Source organism: Vanessa atalanta, chromosome 10 (genome assembly GCF_905147765.1).
Source record: "Vanessa atalanta chromosome 10, ilVanAtal1.2, whole genome shotgun sequence".
Classification (NCBI taxonomy): Eukaryota; Metazoa; Arthropoda; class Insecta; order Lepidoptera; family Nymphalidae; genus Vanessa; species Vanessa atalanta.
The window spans coordinates 12,689,350-12,706,798 of record NC_061880.1 but is presented as its reverse complement, the minus strand read 5'-3'; the positions used below and the strand labels follow the sequence as shown (position 1 = coordinate 12,706,798).

General features: G+C 35.3%; 1 protein-coding gene across 2 annotated transcripts in view; it reads left to right on the top strand.

Annotated features, from left to right (window-relative positions):
- The window catches only part of LOC125067020 (proto-oncogene tyrosine-protein kinase ROS), a 36,077-nt gene that overhangs the window by 11,790 nt on the left and 6,838 nt on the right, over positions 1–17,449 (top strand). For both annotated transcript variants that reach the window (XM_047675389.1, XM_047675388.1), the window contains exons 3-21: positions 9,289–9,348; positions 9,425–9,515; positions 9,624–9,844; positions 10,285–10,533; positions 10,800–10,947; positions 11,049–11,168; positions 11,581–11,917; positions 11,997–12,206; positions 12,279–12,680; positions 12,753–12,986; positions 13,292–13,493; positions 13,871–14,060; positions 14,586–14,704; positions 14,780–14,975; positions 15,094–15,260; positions 15,440–15,627; positions 16,023–16,227; positions 16,470–16,739; positions 17,228–17,433. In XM_047675389.1, the coding sequence (XP_047531345.1) occupies positions 9,289–9,348; positions 9,425–9,515; positions 9,624–9,844; positions 10,285–10,533; positions 10,800–10,947; positions 11,049–11,168; positions 11,581–11,917; positions 11,997–12,206; positions 12,279–12,680; positions 12,753–12,986; positions 13,292–13,493; positions 13,871–14,060; positions 14,586–14,704; positions 14,780–14,975; positions 15,094–15,260; positions 15,440–15,627; positions 16,023–16,227; positions 16,470–16,739; positions 17,228–17,433 (3,815 nt within the window). The remainder of the gene's footprint in view (positions 1–9,288; positions 9,349–9,424; positions 9,516–9,623; positions 9,845–10,284; positions 10,534–10,799; positions 10,948–11,048; positions 11,169–11,580; positions 11,918–11,996; positions 12,207–12,278; positions 12,681–12,752; positions 12,987–13,291; positions 13,494–13,870; positions 14,061–14,585; positions 14,705–14,779; positions 14,976–15,093; positions 15,261–15,439; positions 15,628–16,022; positions 16,228–16,469; positions 16,740–17,227; positions 17,434–17,449) is intronic.

Below are 17,449 nucleotides of genomic sequence, written 5' to 3'. Positions count from 1 at the left end.
AGCTAAATCAATTGAACAGAGAATTATTATATACATATATACATACATGTATATATACATACATATATATACATATTGTGACATCAGCATTTATAGAAACGTATAAATAACTTTTAGATCTACCTTATACATAATCACCAATCGTATTAATTTGTTCAGAAAATATGAATATAAATACAGAATAAATAATAACAGAATCGTGGGAAATTTAGTAAAAATTCCAATACACAAATTAGAATAATTTATTCACGAGATCAACAGAGCAAAACCGTCAAAACAGTATAAACGTAGCGGAACTTAAACGAGAGCGGGCAACGCCTCGCCGTGTGCACACGTGAATATTCAAAAGGAACATTAACTATTGCACAAGTTTGTGCGTTTACAAGTTATTAGGAAATCTTATTGTTTTGATTTGTTATTTATTTAAATTTTATAACGCGTTTACACGTTAGTAAGCTGAAGTGGCAGTGGGCTGGCCATATTTGTCGTAGAACTGATAACCGTTGGGAAAACGTGTTCTAGAGTGGAGACCGTGTCTCGGTAAACGTAGTGTAGGACGTCCTCAGACACGGTGGAGTGACGGCTGGCAGGAGCTGGATGCAAGTTGTCGAAGAAAGACCACAGTGGAGTGCAATTGGAGAGGCCTACTTACACGTTAACCGTTACTTCAAACCCCTGTAGGTCGTAGATTGATGTTACGAGTATGTTATACTTGATAACATGCATGGCTTCATTTCTTAAAGGTCTACCAACACTAACCTGATCACTTATGTTAATTCAATAATTCGTAATATTAATGATGGACGAATAGTTGATGTAATTTATACAGATTTCTCGAAGGCTTTCGATCGTTTGGCATCACCGACGCTTTGCTGGACTCGTGTGCTACTTATATACCCTTAATAGGTTCTCATATTGTTATTGATTAATTCTAATCGGAATCATTTTTTGCTGAATTTGTCCCTCAGGGATGGATATCTTCTTCTCTTTTATTAATGACTTGCGTTCTGATAATAAACATTCTAATTTTCACTTACATGCAGACGTTCCTACAAGAATTTCTAGGAATACTCTTCCACTATTAAGTACAACCATTCCAAAACGAGACTATAAAAACATACAGCAATAAGTACAAGACTTAAATACCTGCTACGCAATTTCGCTCAGATTATAATTTAGATATCTTGCTCAGCAAGTTTAAGACGTCTAAGAAAATTGTTATTGAAAATATTTAATTAATTATCTTGTAATATATTGACACTAATTATAATTTATTAAATCAAGTCATAAATTGAATCACAATAATAATAAATTTTTTTTTATTTACTTATTTGTTATCACAAATTACTATTACATTTTAATCTATGTGATAGATGACGATCGTAAAGTTATATCTTTGACATTTACTCAGCCGGCCCAATTTTACGACCTAAACTGTAGAACTGTTTTTTTTTTATGGTTTTGGTTGGCGGACGAGCATATGGGCCACCTGATGGTAAGTGGTCACCACCGCCCATAGACAAAGGCACTGTAAGAAATATTAACCATTCCTTACATCACCTATGCGCCACCAACCTTGGGAACTAAGATGTTATGTCCCTTACACTGGCTCACTCACCCTTCTAAAATAAACAAAAATGTTATGATTATTAAAAAACAAACGCTCTTATAATCCTCGTCACGATTGGCATTCGGTTACCCTTATCAAATTTCATACCAGATCGCTGCAGTGATCCATATCTATTATTTGTTCTTTCACATTTGACTCTCATACAGTCCTTCCATCTTATTTTAGTCTATATTTTGCCTTAGAGCCACATCGAAAACTCTTGCAATATAACATTTAATGCATCGGGCATTACATATCCATACTATGATAATCAGCTTACTTCGAATCTACCTTTTTCATTCGCACCGCTAAGCTGTGAAATACTTTGTCTGAGTCTGTATTTCCCGATAGATACGTTGGTGTCCTCAAATGTTGAATTAACAGGTATTTTTTAGGCAAGCGTGCTAAATTTAGCAATGCAACAGTCACACGTAAGCCTACTATGGGGAAAAAAAAGAAAAACTTTCAGTTGTTTACATACATCAGCTCCTGTCAACCTTTCCATATATAAAAAACATTTAAATATGTCATATCTCTTAATGTACATAATAACCTTTTTTTTTATAAGTATGTAAGCGCAAAGGTATTTCTCTGTTATAACCAGCAAAAACTTAATCGCTAGCCATCAGTTAATTTCTTTTTCCCATTAAAATATTTCATATTGCACGACCAGTTCGACTTAGTTTTTTTTTCACACGAGAACTTTCTCTGCATAAGTGCACGAGGAACATCTTTATAGTGAGCTACCAATTGGACGGCTAATTGAAACTTGCGCGATAACATAACGAGATCGTCTGTGCCCTTTCGTTGGGTAGTCGACGCTGATTAGGTAATTAGCTGTGTTTGTTTTTGCTTTAATACTCATAAAATACAATATTTCATTTACTTCTATTATCGCTTGTTCGAAGCAGAAATGAAAAGGCTATAGAGAGACTCATAGAGAATCACGTTTTTGAGAGGTAACGATGAATATCCACGTGTCTAGAAATTATTTCTTTAAGAGTTTTTATCGTGTTATAATATACAAAAAAATTTTTTTAAGACTATTTAAATTCATTTTTTTTACATTTTTTTTCAGAAGCTCAATCGGTAGTGTTCACTTTTATTTCATTCGCAAGACACACTAATAATTGGCATTAAATGAAAGCCAACAGAATAATAATAATAATAAAATACTTTTTAAAAAACTTCCATGTATAAAAGTACTGAAATAATCAATGTAGAGTAAAATAGCTGCTCATTCAGTTCGTACGAGATTATAAGATTGCATGAAGTAGATATCAGGGACCGGCTGCCAGACAGCTTAATTCCTAGGCACGCTTTGCACCCAAACAAGAGTATGACACAACCATATATGAATAGAAACGAATGCCTTAGACATTTCCTAGATGCTATTTTAAGATCGTAATTTACACTACTCATTGTGTTATAAAATGCGAGACAGGTGGACGCAAAACTTAGAACAATAAAACGTTTAACAATTATTTTCTGTGACTTCAGGGTTCCAGATCATATACGAGTACTTGGTTTTATGAAATAGAACAAAAATTTAACAGCTCATCCATAATCAATTTAGCAGAACATAGCATTTGATAAAATAAACAATTTTATTTTATTTTAAAGCAATTCTGAATGAATCCATAATAAGGTAAGATATTGTTATTTACATTTGCTTTAAAATAATTTATGATTAATAAAATGTTTTGGAATATTAAATGCCATGTTCCGCTAAACTGATTTGGGTCAGACTAAACTGTCGAGGCGATGTTAGTTTCATAACTGCTGTGTTATTCAATTTTCCTTTATTCCTATTTTAAATTGTAACTGTATGTTAGGAAACTATATTAATTAAATCAAAATACTCATTATTGTACACTAATAAATACATATATAAGTCACGTTCAAGAAATATGTCGAAGAGGTGACCTTATCGCTAAAACACTGATCTCTTCCAGCAAAGAAGAGATAATAATTAAACTATTATTAACTAATATATTAGAAAAAAATTGTAAATCCTATTTTTTTGTTGCCAACTGTTCATTGTACACATTTAATGACATCTACATTTAAAACTTATGAATAATATTAAAGAAAATACTTATATTATTTATTATAATTATATTATTTAATGGTAGCCATAACTATATTCGTAATACAAATTGCTTACTTTGAATATGGAGTAAAAAGTAGAGTTTATGACGACGAGACAATCATAGACACGCTAGCTTTATATTTAGGTTTAACTAATGCGGTCTATTGGGTAGATTTTATTTAAATTAACATAACGTTGAAATTAATATCAAGATTTTACTACTAGTTATGGTTATAAAGAACTGCATTCAACTTCGTCGCCCGCTAATTCTTATTTCCTCATTAGGCGGAGCGTTCCCCGCCGAGCTGCGCTCGCGTTGCGTCCATTCAGCGTCTATACTACCTCGCTCTCCCCTCTCGGCTTCATCTCCGCACCCCGAACCTCACCCCCTTCCCCTTAAACCGCGTTCATCCGCTCGGCGAAATTGTCGCGAATGCACTCAACCATGGAGTGTTTTGATTTATTGTCCATTTATTGTACTCGCAACGACGACTGCACGAGTATAAATAGAATAAATCTCAACTGAGCTGAACATTATCATCGCTTTAACTTATTTAACGGTAATCACGTGAAATATTTATGTACTTAACAACTGCTGTCTATGTACACACTGCATATACGTACATATAGGTATACAGAATACAACAATAGTAATAATAGTTACTTAATGTATATACATATATTTTCTGTTGATAACTACGATTAAATAATTATTTGGTAATAAAAAAATAAAAGACTAAGCGCAGCGGCCTGGTAGAGGCCAGCAGGGATACTAGAAACGAGAGCTCTCGAGAACGCGAAGAGCGGCTAACGGGAAGCGTACTGGTGGGTCCCAATTTGTCCCAACATTATCCAATTGCCACAGCCAAACGTTTGGCGTGGGCCAGCGCGTGACCTGCGCACTGTTTTCGAACCCTTTAATTTAAATATTGAAAAATTTTCAAATCTAATTGCTAGAACACGTCTCCGCTTAGCGACATATTAATGACAAATACTACAAATTCCATGCGTCTCTTGAAGTATGAATAGATGATCAACGCGTGTAATGATACAAATACGGGATGCTGTATCTTAAAGTTTATCGTAAGGTTAGTAACGTAAAGAGTTAGAGCATAAACTTATCCATTGGCGCCAGTTGACACATCAATATTGTTATTATCAATTAATGTAATAAAATCTCAAACGTGTATTATCAAATACGAATAATAGTAGATGTATAATTTGTTTTTTTAAATGTCCAGAGTCAAGAGTTCAATAATTATGATCGTTATATTTATCTCAAAAAAATATAATTTTATTATTTATAAAGAACAAACAATATACATGTATACATAACACGGAAAATAACGCGTAATATTGGTTCGAGGAAAACGACACTTGCTATTTTAAGGCGATATATTATTTAATCATTAAAATGCTCTCGTTTTTTTTGTTGGAGATTTTTTATTACGCTCAAAGAGATAAGTTTCAAGCGTTACTGAATATAATAAGTATGGTCGTGTTTTCACGGCACCCTGTATCCGGCGTGCGCTTGCGCTCCCAATTGGACTTCCGAGAGCGTTTCCGAAATCGCTCCGGCAATTAAGTGGAACGACAATTTTAATGATTCCAAAGGGAGCAACTATTGTTTTGTTATTATTAGGGCACGAGACAGGATGCCGGCTAATTAGACACTAATTTACTTAGCTGCTCTACGACATTAAGTGCTCCAAAACTATTATTTAAATTGAGCAATGTAGTTATAAATTACTTTTTATGTGTTAATGATAACTTTAATGATACACTTTTATGTATACGCATTATTTTTAACATTTATAACATATACTATAATTATCTATAGATATTAATCGGAAGATGTAAATATGTCTAAATATAGAAAATATATTTTACGTCTTTACTTTTATTTTAAAATATATATATATATATATTTTTGTGACAATATTTTTATAAAACTATTAATCCCTCAATATAATTACAAAATCGTGTCAATTTTAGTTAAATGAAATACTCGAGTGTGTCGGTATCTTGTGGTTCGAGGGTGGAGTCGGGCGGGGTGTTGTGACAAGGCATTACCGATGGCGGAAAAGTCCTATTAACGTCAGTTACCGCAAGGGTAATGTTTAAATGTTCTGTCTATATCTATTAAACTATGACATTCGTGTAAAGATATGTTATTCTACGTACTGTATTATATTAAACCGTATGTATTATTAATAAAATACATACTGTTATATTAACATACTGTAATAAGTCTTTGAGAATATACTATGTTTGTAATTATATGATATCGAAATATATTTTATTCAACTACAATCTTTCAACATGAATTTGAATTAACATTTTACAAGATTAATTTAAGTTTAAAGCTTCTACCGGTTTTAACCCGGCCGTCTAATTACATCTTCGGACATCGCGTCGGAATTCCTAATTTAAATTTAAGTACGGCGATTTTTAAGGCATTTTCTGCTTGCACAACCACTATGTGGATTCAGTTTTCAGTCGGAAATTATTTTATTCTGTTATACAATTTATTCTCCCTGGAAGAAAACGATCACGAACTCTACGGGTTTTATCATATATATTATAACGTTATATTGAGTAGTAATAGACGCGTACTTGAGCAGCACGCACAATTTTATGTAAGATACACATTGCAAATTGCGTGCACATACATATCAGCGCTGATTCCAGTGCCCCAGTTCCCCGATGGGAGCGCGTCGGGGCCACGACCCGCAATTATAAACCCGAAACAAACCGCACTGATCGCGTACACTCATCCTTGCTCGTTAATTATTCCGCGTACTGACTAACGCCTGTATATTGTGTACAATGCAGTACACGGATAAACTCATGAACGTACATACTGAATTTATATCACTCTGTTTAAAAAATAATTTAAGTCTTTGAGTAATTCAGTTCAGTTACTAGGTACTATTTAAATTTGATTAACTCAGGTTGTGTCGACAGGTTCACCATTTTATTTGTCTCCATCTAATCTCCACAATTGTTGTCAGTTTATTCGCTGTATATTTTCTATTCATTAGATATATTATGCTTTTAACTACAGCTCTTTAAACAGGGAGAAAAGGGTCATCTAATCTGAAACTAAATGGTAAATTAATTGTCAGAAACCTGCCCAAACATAAAGAAATCGCGGAACGAAAATAACAGTATGAACTCAATTCATATTTGTTTATTCATTATAGCATAGCAAACTGAATGCAGAACCAAGTATCGTGAAGATTTCTTTTCCCAGTAGCAAGCGAGCAACTCTAGTTGAAATTAAACATACTCCCGGATTCATTACGTATTGCATAAGTGCATTCATTAATGACCAGACATTGCGTTAGTCTACATCCTACGTTACATTGTAACTGTAATAATACTAAAATTATTATGATAATAGATATACACAAAACCATCATATGAGAGACTTGTACTTTAGTGAATAACATTTTTATTTTAGTATCATTTATGTGAAGCACGTGATATAGAGCCGAGATGGCCCAGTGATTGATGATTTCGGGTTCAAAACCAGGCAGGCATCACTGAATTGTCATGTGCTTAATTTGTGTTTATAATTCATCCCGTGCTCGGCGGTGAAGGAAAACATCGTGAGGAAACCTGCATGTGTCTAATTTCAACGAGACTCTGCCACATGTGTATTCCGCCAACCCGCATTGGAGCAGCGTGGTGGAATATGCTCCAAACCTTCTCCTCAAAGGGAGAAGAGTCCTTTAGCCCAGCAGTGGGAAAATTTACAGGCTTCTAATGCTATGCTAAAAAAAAGTAATTTATGTTCAGATAAAGGTTGTTCATAATTAAAAGGTTAATAAAATAAAATAAGTGTTTTTTTTAAATAATTAATACGGCTATTTGTACGTTAACGAAACATTTTTTTCCGTTACGGGTTTATTAATAATATAATAAAATAATACGATAAAAAATACATATACGTGATTTTATAAAATTAATATTTTCTATTCAAATACGTAAATGATAAAAAAATGCTATATGTATGTAATTATCTTTATATGTCGATCGACCCAAAGCAATCAATTTACTTTTTTCCAAATAAACATTATATAAATTACAAATATTTACACTGAAGAATGAAATAAATGTATATACGAATTAAAATAAAAAAATGGTACTTTAGAAACCATGATCACACGTTGACATGATTCGCGTAGTTTAATTTCCCCTATTACGACCCAGTGATTGAAGCAGTTAGTTCCATAGCGGGTTGTGAGGTGAAGCGAGGAAATGCAGAAGCACCTGCGTCTTACAAGTCACCACCCGTAAAGGTCGCAACTCGACCGTAAAAGTCCGGTACAAACCAGGTTACCGTGTGAATTCTTTATTTTACTATTCACAGTTATAAATGTTATCGTTAAAAATTCAATTAGAATCTATAAAAGATTTTTTCATTTATAATTATAAGATCCATAATTCTTGTATACTGCTTGCTGTTGTATTTCGTTTGGAAACGCCCATAACGACAATTACCGATTGTACTGAATGAACAAAAAACCTCTTGAAAATATTAGTGTGATTACTAATTAAAAGAAAAAAGAAACGAATCTGTAAAAAAGAAACTAAACAACGAAACGTAGTGAAAAAATTTAACTGATACGGTTTTTGAAAGCACTCGAGTTACGATTTCTGTAAACGTTTAAAAGTTGAAATGAACATGTGCAGCGCAATAACGTAAACATACGCGAAACGCTCACGACTTAATATCTACAAGAGATCTGTAAACATACACTACCTATACACATGTTTACGTATACTACACATTGCTCTAATTAAAACCGATGTCAAAATATAATAAACTATAAAACGAACTTACAAAGTGTTGACGGAAAGATATATGTATATTATTTGTTTACAATTTAACACATTGATAACGAAAACATATAATATAAATTAGTGAACGTTACATACTTTAAGTACTTTAAGTACTTCCAATTAAAACAATACACCATGCCTATACAATGTTTAAAAAGTGTAACCATTTATTTAAAATACTTCTAATACTAATTAAAAAAACGTCTTGTACTTGATTCCAATGGGACATCATTTAATTATATGTGAATTCTAAAGTTTATTAATTACCAGTGGGTCGTCTGCGGAACTTTATTAACGCGTTTATTCAACAGATTTTTAAGAAAGTATTTATTTTTCCTTGTTTCGAGATAAACGTGTTCATAAAGTCTCGTTGTGTTAAAACAACTTCACCACTGATTTAAAGTTATTATATATATTTTTTATTAAAACACAACAAAGAACAAAATATGTCGTAGTAGGTTCGCACCTTTTTCATTTTTTATACAGCCGTTATCTAACCGGCCAGTAACTTAATTCTTTATTAAAGCGTAACAATATAGTAAATTGCAATCAAGAATCTTTTTTATTTTTCTGCACATCTACGGCTTGAGCTCTTCAAAATGAGACCATTCCTTTTTTTATGTGCAGCTATCTTCCCATAATCACTGGGACAAAGATCGGCTTACGCTATTAATCATTAATTTTAAAGTAAGGAAGACATTCAGATGGTTTTATTAATTTGAACTTAATTTCTCAGTGCAGGCTCGGTTGCAGTCTTTGGTTAGATGGACTCGAAAACACTTGCCCAATTGTTTGCGTAAGTATTATTTATTTCAAGATTGAAGTATGGTATTGTAGTAAACATTTATTTTAATTATTCCATTCAATTCCAGAATGTCACTTCGGAAACGGTTTTTTCTCGAGAATTGTACTGTGTGATGGGTTGCAATGAAGCACTTAACACTTATTTTCAAAAGATCAGAGGTATGTTTATACTATGGCTAATAGTATTTTGTGATTTACAGTCAATACAAATTTTCGAGAGAATTTAAATTTACACAATTAATTAAATCAATGTTATTTTCTCAACAGATTTATTAGGCACTCCTCCTGCCCCGGCTTTGGTAGCGGACAGCCTCACGGCGACTTCTTTATCTTTAGTATGGGATGCGCCTAATCTAGGAAATTTGAGTTATCTTGTTCAATGGCGTTACGAGGAATTACCGGGCACTTGGCAGTACTATTCCAATTCGAGCCATTCCGACAAATCGATTATTCATGTAGAGAATTTACGACCGTACACAAAATATAGAGTAAGTACTTTTTTATTATTTCTATAAAATTTATCATCTAATTTAACTACTAATTATTACTAGAGAGTTCTCTGGGTTACACTCTACCATTGCCTACTGTCGTACTATAAAATATTATAGATACTTATAAATACAATAGAAGACAATGAGTTTTAGCCAGAGACAATTCTACTTCTTTTCACCAATTAATGTATTTCTAACATACTGTAATACGGTACCTGGGACTGTAACACCCGCGTTGAGCGAGTGATAGCTTATTCACAAAGTCAAATCCCTAGATCTTGAGCTCAAACTAATAAAATCATCAACCAGTAAAACTAAATTATTAAAGTTTTCCGTCAAGATATACTCAGTAGCAACTTAAAGTTTGAAAGTTGGCAATGTTAATCCATAAATATAAAAATACTTAAATAGATAATTACTTAATCTCTTATTTTTAGTTCCGCGTTGCTATATTTCTATCGGGCCACAGCGGTGCTGGGGAACCAGTGTATTCAAAGCCATCGGTCGTAATATCGACTTTAGAGAGTGGCAAGCCAAGCTCTGCTCCCACCGCACTGAGAGCTGCAGCTCCAGATCCCAGCCGAGTCGCTATTTCATGGGAACCCGGACCTTTCCCCAACGGACCACTAATATCATATGTGTTACGACTTGCGGACGCTCAGCCCAATACGAATGATGCTTTAGAGGTACGTACAATTAAATCAATATTATATATTTTTTTCACCCTTGGTATTGAGTGGTATTTTTTTTTTAATTTAAATGAGACTAAACGTTAAGTAACCAAAAACAAACAACCAAAGATAGATTTTTTGAAATCGATTTATAAATGACGGACTTCTAAGATGACAAACATAAAGAAAAGAAAAATAACCTCCTCTTTTTTAATCAGTTTAATTATAATAATCAGAAACTTTTTAATTTTATTCATATGTATTTGTTATTTTTGTTTTAGGACATGCCTGCATCAAACAATACTCTATTCTATATGTTCCAAAATTTAGCGCCAGCAAGAGAGTACGAAGTGTCAGTTGCAATGCGAAATTCCATCGGAGAAGGACCCAGGGCTTACGTCAGAATAAAAACTCCATCTCTACCTACATGTAAGTACTAAACTTTTCGAGAAGTAGTAGAACTTAATGTTTCAAGTTGAATCCCTCTCGTTATGACCAGTAATATGCTGGAACTTATTTATTATTTTCAGCTATTCCTAGTCAGCAACCAATTTTAATTCTGGGAGGAGAGCATAATATTCTTGCAGCGCCTGCGAATGACATGCTATCTGATCCCGTTGAACTTTACAGCACTGAACATAAAATTACAGGTATGTATCGAAAACGTTATTAAAATTTATTGAAGTAGATGCTTAAAACAACACTTTTGAAATTATTATAAAAAAGAAAGTGATTATATAAAATGAAATCATAAAACTACCATTGGTTCGGAATGTAGATTCAACTAAACCAGCATCGAAGAAGGTACTCCTTTTCATAATTCAAATATACATAGGTATACTTAATCTTACTGTAATAATATCCCTTATTATTTTATCTCTTAATGAACCCGTTTTGTCCCGGAAATTATTGAAAATAGTGTCGGAAACTAGGTGTAAATTTTTTTTTATATTATTTCTCGTTTTTATACAACCACTCTCTGAAAATAAACAGTGTTATAGAGAATACAAAAAATATTGTTGTATAATTACGTCATTTTTTTTATTCGTTATATTGTTACAGGCGTTGGTCTCGACTTTTCCAGCGATACGTTATTCATATCTGTATCAGACGGATTCGTGTATCGAAGTTCCTTAGTTAAAAAGAGTATTTCTGAACCAATACTTACGCCTAAGAACATTTTATATAAACCTTTGGATTTGTCCGTGGATTGGTTAAATCGACATTTATATGTACTTGGTGAAGTATATTACACAAGGGAAAGCTCTAATTGGTCGAACACGAGCCTATATTCGAGTTGGGAAATTTTGAGATGTGACTTTGACGGAAAAAATCAAATCGTCGCTTTGTCAGGGTTTAACTCCCGTCCGATACACTTTGAAGTGGACGCTTACAATGGGTGAGTTTTAAAATAAAAACTATTGTAAATTGTGAATGGCCAGGTTTTATTAAATATTAACAAACTTTTTTTTCTTTAGGTATTTGTTTTGGGCACTCCGTGGTGTTGAACGCGGTGGTCTATATAGATTGGATTTAGCAAATATTTCAAATGGTGTTCGACACGACGCTCCACCTGAACTCATAGTAAGAGACGCTCACCTCGGAGCTTTCACAGTAGATCATGCAGATTTTAGACTTCTCGTCGCGCATCTTAGACGAAATACAGTCCTCGCAGTGTCTCTCGATGGGTACGAACCAGAATTTTCATAGAATAAAAACAAAACTTATAAATAAATTATATCAATGCTTTTTTATTTTAGACGTGAAGTTACCGATTTTAGAAGCAACACTCAGACACCCATGTTCTTCTCGGCGCGCTCAATCGCATATGCTAATGGTCTGTTTTATTGGACTAACGGCCAGGAAATGCTAACAGAAGAGTATCACGATCAAAGTGACAGTTACTTTCATAACGAATATCCTCTAGCGTATAACACAAAAACTGTCGCAACCAGACAAGTACTAGTCGCACTGAGAAGTTGTCAACCGATTCCTGTTCCCGTTAATCCTCCTTTAGGTGTTCAAAGCGTTATGGGAATAAACAGAGCGAAAGTTTCGTGGTCGCCTCCACATCTTTTAGGTCACCAAGGAACAGGAGCCTGGCAGCAATGGACCTTTCATTTACAACTGACAGAACCAATATCTGGTGAAATTATTAAAATGTGAGTTACATGCATTCATATAAATTTATTTTTTAAACGTTTACGTTCTCATGTCATATTGTACAATTTCAGGGCAAATATAAGCGAATCAATGTACAACGTCGAAAATTTAATCCAGGATACCGAGTATATTATTCGAGTAGCGGCCGTAACTGAGTCCGGATCGGGACCGTGGTCATCAGAGTTTGTTGGGAAAACTTTGACGTTCTCTCCTACCACTTTACAAAGTACTTTGTTGTGGTCAGGTCCTGACGGACTTTTGCAAACGGATTTGACTGGGGACAAATTGCAAACTCTAATTCACAGGTAAACAGTTAAGATTATTTTATTTTAGCCGACTTTGAAAAAGTCGGTGTATTTAATTCGTCTGGGGGTATATCTATATATTTGTTCGGGTATAACTTTCTTGTTTGTGATCCTATTTATATTTTGATGCTTTTTTTTGTATTTGGTCCTAAATACCAGTTTAAGTTGGGCCACTAGTAAGTTGTTAATTTTTTATTTAAACAGTCTATTCAAACAATTCTTTGTAGTCAGTTTTAATTTTAGTTTTTATAATATCTATATATACTAATAGTTTTCTTAGTAAGCATGTACCATTTTTTCAACAGATCCCATCTTAAGAATTTGTACATCACGGACATTTCATGGTACAGGGATAAACTTTACCTCGTAACAAACGCATCGACGGTAATGTGGTACAACACCACGACACATGAAAAGGGAATAATGCCCAATATGGACAACGTTGGTAGCTTGGCCGTGGATTTTGTCGGGAAAAAGATTTATTGGTCAAATCCTAAGCAACAACTGGTAGGTGAAATTATAATGTTATACTAAAAGATATCAGGGAGCAATTCTGTTAACTCATAACGGTAATAATACGTTCCCGATTCTATTCCGGTCGAACTTCGACTATTCTTCACAAAATATAACCTGAGTTTAATCGTAACTACTTCTACTTTTTTGTATCAGTTACGATACGATCTCTTTTTTATTCCGATTATGCTTTGACCGAACTGCAACTGGTTCGTTGCGTTAGTAGAATAGGAATACGGCTGACCGGCAATGATTATGTTTCGATTAGATCACGATAATCTGTTGAATTTGTTAGCACAATTGGCCTCCAGTTTTTAACTTTCTTTCCTCTTTATGTACGGATATAGAACATACAGTATGTTTATTTCTAGATAACGCGAGGGAACTTTGATGGTGGAAACAGAGAACCTGTCCCTATAGTAACAGTGGCGAAAGAGCTCACCATTGACTCATTAGGAGCCTATATATATTGGAATACAGGTCACGCTGTGGAAGCTGCGAGATTAAACGGCGAAAACAAAATTATTTACTATCCAGCACAATTGTTTAGTGGAAAACAAGGTGAGTACGGAACACACAGTAATAAAAATCGTTCGAATGTTGTTTTAATATTGGAGATAAATATAATTGATAGCAGCCAGCTGATATACATACTATTGATACAAAAAATAAGAATAAACTTATAACCCGTACTTTCCGTTTGCATACGGTAAAGAGATCGTTTTTGGGCAATGGTATACGCATATATAATAAGATACCGGGAAATGTAACCAATTTACCATTTTCGAAATTTAAAAAGTTTATTAAGGCTAAATTAATAAATAAGTCTTATTCTTCATTAAAAGAGGACTTTTTAGAAAAAAACGCCTGGATTTAGGCTCGGGTTCCATCACAGGAAACTAATTATTGTAAAAAACAGCATTGTAAATCTGTTTATTTGAAAAGATCAACTATGCGAGTTTCTTGCCGTTTCTTCTCGCTGGAGGCTGCTTTCCGAAACGGTGGTAGTATTTTAATATTGACGACAAAAACGCTTCGTTGTGAAGTTTACTTGAATAAAATTGATTTGATTTGATTTGGTTGCAGTTATGGGTTTAACAGTAGACTTAGAAAACAAATGGTTGTATTGGTTAGTCAGAAGTTATGATGGTTCGGAATTGCATCGAGCGCAGACGGCGGACCAAATATCACTTGGAACGAATGAGGTTTGATAATAAAATAAATATAATTATAATTTTATTTACGTTATTACATAATTAAGATAATGGATTAAATTTCAGGTTTCCGGATCATTAGTAACGCGTTTATCGGGAACGGCGACACTCGGACCGCTTTGCTATTTCAGTGGGAGACTGGTGTGGGTACAGGACGCCTCCAGGGCTGTCGTGTCTGATTTAGCGGGGAAATACACTGCAGAGCTCATCCCACGCGTCCATGTAATCGCTGTTAGGGACCCTACTCTACATAGAGACAGCGGTAAATTTATTGATTATTATATTTGAAGAATATTTTTTACTCAAATTAGATATTAAAGTAGAGTTCGATTCAAAGATTCAAGCTTCAGTTGATATTGATTTATTTTTGTACATTTTAGAGTCACTCGTCGCTATACCGGAGACAATAAACGCGACATCGATCAAGGTGGAGGGCGAATGGGACAAGTTCAACGTGACGTGGGCCCCGGCTGTGCGCGTCAACGTCAACAACAGCAGAGTGTACTACGACGTCAGTTTGCATTTCCATGGACAGTACAAAATTGAGGTAAACAAAAATATGCGCTTCTTACTCATATCTGTCAATTATAAAATCACTCCTAAGCACGTCATTAAGTCCGCACAAGTCCCTCAAATCGCAGAACCAGTGTTTTCCTCATCAGTCTCCGACTGCACCTCGACGACATGTAATAATAGTAATGCAAAGCGAACACTCGTGTGCGGCAGAGGACGGTGGACGTGCCGTGGGTGGAGCTGTCCTCGCGCGCCGTGTCGCCGTACAGCAGCATGGACGTGACGGTGCGCGCGCACACGCAGTGGGGGGGCGGCGCGGCGGCGCGCGCGGCGCTGCGCACGCCGCAGGCGCCCCCCGCCGCGCCCCGCGCGCCGCGCGTCTACGTGCACGCCGCGCACAGGTACGCGACCTATTCCTAATCCTCGCTTATCTGACATGTTTGCTGTTTCACTATCTCCTATGTTTAAGGTCTACTGGCGATCTTATCTTATTTTCAGTAGCAGTAGGCAGCGTATACTTCCTTACTTCGGAAAGTATATAAAGTCTTTTCTTGCAAGCCGTCCCTTCAGATTACGAGTGAATAGAGATAGACGTGGATATACCCATACACGCTTGTGTAGTATATCCTCCACACATCATTCACTCTCTCTCTCCGTATGAAATTAGCCACCGTTGCCGACAATTAGAGATCAGATCAAAGAAATGGAAATATATTAAATTATCTCGTAACCCCTATTACCTTTTACAATTTATGTACCTGCGTGAAGTAATTAAATTCGTTTTTCGAACCCACAGCGGCGGCCCGTTGACTGCCACGTTCCGCTGGCAGTCTCCAAGCAGAAGTAACGGTGTGGTGCGCGGGTACGAGGCCCAGTGCTGGGCCGTGGGGGCGCGTGCGGCGCCCGCCAAGCCTTCCGCCTGCGCAGATGCGCGCCTGTCTCCCCTACATACGCAGCTCATGCTGCGGGACTTAGCACCTGCTTCCACATACTTTTTTCAGGTAAGTCTTACTGAAATTATTCTATATTTATTGGAAAAATATGTGTGTTTATATATAAAGTACTGTCACTGTCACTGAGTACTTTATATTTTTGGAGACTTTTTATGATTGAGGTGACACCATTCTCAGCTTGTACGACAAAATGTAGTCTCGTTATTGATATGATTATATCAATACACGAACAAAAACTTAAGAAATCAAAAGTCTGTCTTTGTGTTCTTGATTAACTATTTCGTTTGTAGGTTCGAGCATTTACTGATGCAGGGTTCGGGCAATACTCTGAAATTGTCTCGGCTTCATCTGATGACATCAACCCCATTCCCAGAGTGATGATATCATCCCAAGAGTCAATAAAAATAGTTGATTTGGACTCAGGAGAGAGTGAAATTATACCAAAGAGTACTGGGGTGCCGATAGACTTTGATGTCGCTATCGAAGAAAATGTTGCTTACTGGGTGAACAATTTAGAAGAAATGTTCTCATCCTGGATCGATGGAAGTGGAAACTTTAAGGTTAGATTAATACTATTTTAGTTAATTTAACCCGCACCCGAGACGCCTAGATATATGAAACGCGAATTTTCAGTATAAGTTATTTTGTTAACTGCTCTAAAAAAGGTTCTTTTTTATGATATTGGTAGGCGGACGAGTAAATAAGTCACCTGATGATAAGTGGTCACTACCGCCCATAGACAATGACGCTGTAAGAAATATTAACCATTCCTTACATCACCAATGTGCCACCAACCTCGGGAACTAAGATGTTGTGTCCCTTGTGCCTGTAGGAACACAACAATAATGAGTACTGCTATTTGGCGGTAGAATATCTGATGAGTGGGTGGTACCTACCCGACGGGCTTGCACAAAGCTCTAACACCAAGTAATATTGGTAATGCTCTAAAAGTAGTCATTACTAATATTGATTTTTGATATAATTAACATATTATTATTTTCAGACAAACTAAATTATGTGTATGCTTAATTCTAATTTTTTTTTTTAGTTGACGTCAATCAATGGCACTGCGAGTAGTCTTTGTGTGGATTGGGTCAGTCGATCTGTCTATTGGACCCAACGAGAGTTAGCATCTACTGATTCATACGTAATGTATCGAGCTGACCTAGGCATTGCTAATTCCCGGCCACACGTAACACGAGTGCTGACTAGGAAACAACCGATACACAGCTTGCAGATCGCCCCCATGTTGGGGTAGGTTACAGCTTTC